The sequence below is a fragment of the Camelus bactrianus genome, chromosome 21, assembly GCF_048773025.1.
Source record: "Camelus bactrianus isolate YW-2024 breed Bactrian camel chromosome 21, ASM4877302v1, whole genome shotgun sequence".
In the NCBI taxonomy this organism is placed as follows: domain Eukaryota; kingdom Metazoa; phylum Chordata; class Mammalia; order Artiodactyla; family Camelidae; genus Camelus; species Camelus bactrianus.
The window spans coordinates 6,379,103-6,381,384 of NC_133559.1; the positions used below are offsets into that span (position 1 = coordinate 6,379,103).

At 50.6% G+C, this 2,282-nt stretch overlaps 1 protein-coding gene across 1 annotated transcript; it reads left to right on the forward strand.

Annotated features, from left to right (window-relative positions):
• Positions 1-495: 495 nt before the first annotated feature.
• Positions 496-1,849, forward strand: LCE7A (late cornified envelope 7A). The gene is made up of 2 exons (XM_045515893.2): positions 496-635; positions 1,278-1,849. The coding sequence occupies exon 2, from the start codon at positions 1,299-1,301 to the stop codon at positions 1,584-1,586; it is 288 nt and encodes a 95-aa protein (XP_045371849.2). The 5' UTR covers positions 496-635; positions 1,278-1,298; the 3' UTR covers positions 1,587-1,849.
• Positions 1,850-2,282: the final 433 nt, after the last annotated feature.

Sequence of the window (2,282 nt, forward strand, 5' to 3'; positions counted from 1 at the left end):
GCATCTCCTTTGTTCCCGCTGGCTTTCAATTTTGTCACCCATGCGTGCAGGGTAAGTAGTGCCCTAACGTCCCCTCCAGATGGGCCTTTCTGTGAGGCTACATCGTTGGTCAAGGTCTTAGGCACTTGGGGATCTGGACAGACACACCGATCCTTCAGCAGTGGCCCAAGGATGCTTAGATTATTGGTCCCAAATCTGTCGACAGAGTGTCCAGAAACCCCTATCTATGTTCTGGGTTGACCCAATATTTGTGGCTTTAGCTTTTCATCCCAAGCATGCTTGGATTCCCCCAGAAACCCTAAGTTCAAGTCCAAGGCAGTGCCATTATAAACTCCCCTGTAAATCATGACCTTCTTATCTTTATGGAAATGCTTCTGAGGTTTATGAAGAGGAGGGACGCTCTGGAAAGGTACTCATGAGCATCCAGTAGTGACCCAGTGTGACAAAGTGACAGAATTATGGAGCCGCTGGAATGTGGGAAGTTGTCCTCATGACCACCTGATTGGGAACTGCTTCCATGTTATTCTGGCTCATCCTCTCGAGCTGGGTGCAGGGTATGTATAAAAGGCCTCAGATCATACAGTCTCCTCACTCCATCAGACACACCATCGCTTGCCCAAGGTTTGAAGAACAAGGTGAGTGTCCTTACTGATCTGATGGCAGTTTGGGGCTGGCTGGGACTGCCACACATCAGCTGAATGGGACAAGCCACTCCAGGTGGGAGAGAATGGGAGCTAACTGGTAATTGCAGGAAGATCAGGAAATCAGGCTCAAAAGTAGTGATCCTAGGGGAGGCAAGTGGTAACCAAAGGTTGGGGCAGGGGTAGGGGAGGCTAGCTTGTAGGACAAGAGACAGCCACACAGGGCTGAAGAGTAGGACTAAAGATAGAGCCCCTGATGTAAGAAAGAAAAAAAGGAAGATGATGAAGACAGGTGGTATGACCATGGGCTGAGGCTAACCATGTGGTTTCTAGAATGCATAAATCAGAGAGCGTTATTTCAAAATTTTTAAGATTTGGGGAACTACCTAGGGCCCTACGTTACCACCTTTGAAGTCAGGAGTCTTGGGAGAACCAGGACAGTAGGAGAAGGTGTTACCAGAGTCTAATTTAGCCACTGGCTGATTTCTCTGTGCCAGGCCAGCAGGGCTGCTCTGCCCTAGAGATGTGGGCCCTGGACCCACAGCATCACTCACAGAACTTAGGACTGTAGAAAAATACTGCATCAGATGAGGTTTATATTCACTGAACTTTTGAAATATCTGCATTTCTTCACAGAGCAACTGAGCATTCTCCAAGATGTTCTGCCAGCAAAACCAGCAGAAATGCCAGCTCCCTGCCAAGTGTCGCCCCAAATACCCACCCAAGTGCCCCCCTCAGGCCCCTCAGGCCCCGGGTCCCCACCCTGCTCCTGCCCCTTCCTGCTGTGCCCCCAGGTGCTGTGTTTCTGGGTTCAGAAGCAGCTGCTCTCTGGTGTCCCACCGATTTCCGAGAGTCTGCCTAGACCTGGCCCAGCCTTCCATCTGCTGTGAGAGGGAGCCCTCCGCATGTTCCTGCAGTTGCTGTGGCCATGGGGGCTACAGATGACCTGCATCCTTTGAGGATCCCAAGATGCACAGCCAGGGACCAGCCCGAAATGGATGTCACATCTCTCTCTCAGCCTCGTTCTTCCCTCTCCTTCTGAGTTAAGCTGCCTAGATGTGTAGGTGATGGATGCCGCTTTTTCCGGAGAATCTCAGACCTCTTGGCCTTAGCTCTGGTCCTAGACCAAGAAGCCCTGAATGCTGGAGACAACTCTGCTTCCCAAAGCCTCATCAGTGTGCAAAAATAAAGCTTATCTTTCCTGGCACCCAGAACTTCTTGGTATTGAGCAATTCTCCCATGCTTTGCACTGAGCAGCTCCCAGCAACCTGGATTCCTTAAGCAGACTCCCACAAAGAGCCACCCGATGGCAAATTCCTTCTAAGGTAGACCCTGGGTTTGAGCAATTTGAGAGGACTATGACAAAAAAGAAAGATCCCGAAGGGAATATAGGGGGCGTTCCCAAAACATCAGTGACCCTGTCCCACTGCAGCTGTCACCATCACTGTAAAGGACACCTGCTTCCCCGGAACTCAGCCTCCAGGTCCTTCTTACCTGGGGGAATCACATGCTCGAGAAGGAAATGGCACAGGAGTATTTGCAGTTTTCAGATCTCAGTCCAAAAAGCTGTGAAAAATACTGTCCTTCAGCAAATCCCCTGACTGAGTCCCTCACTCCTCTTCACACGGGAACCAGGATCAG

What these genes read in the sequence shown, in the direction of transcription:
- LCE7A (XM_045515893.2), top strand. Translation starts at nt 1,299, where the DNA reads ATGTTCTGCCAGCAAAACCAGCAGAAATGCCAGCTCCCTGCCAAGTGT.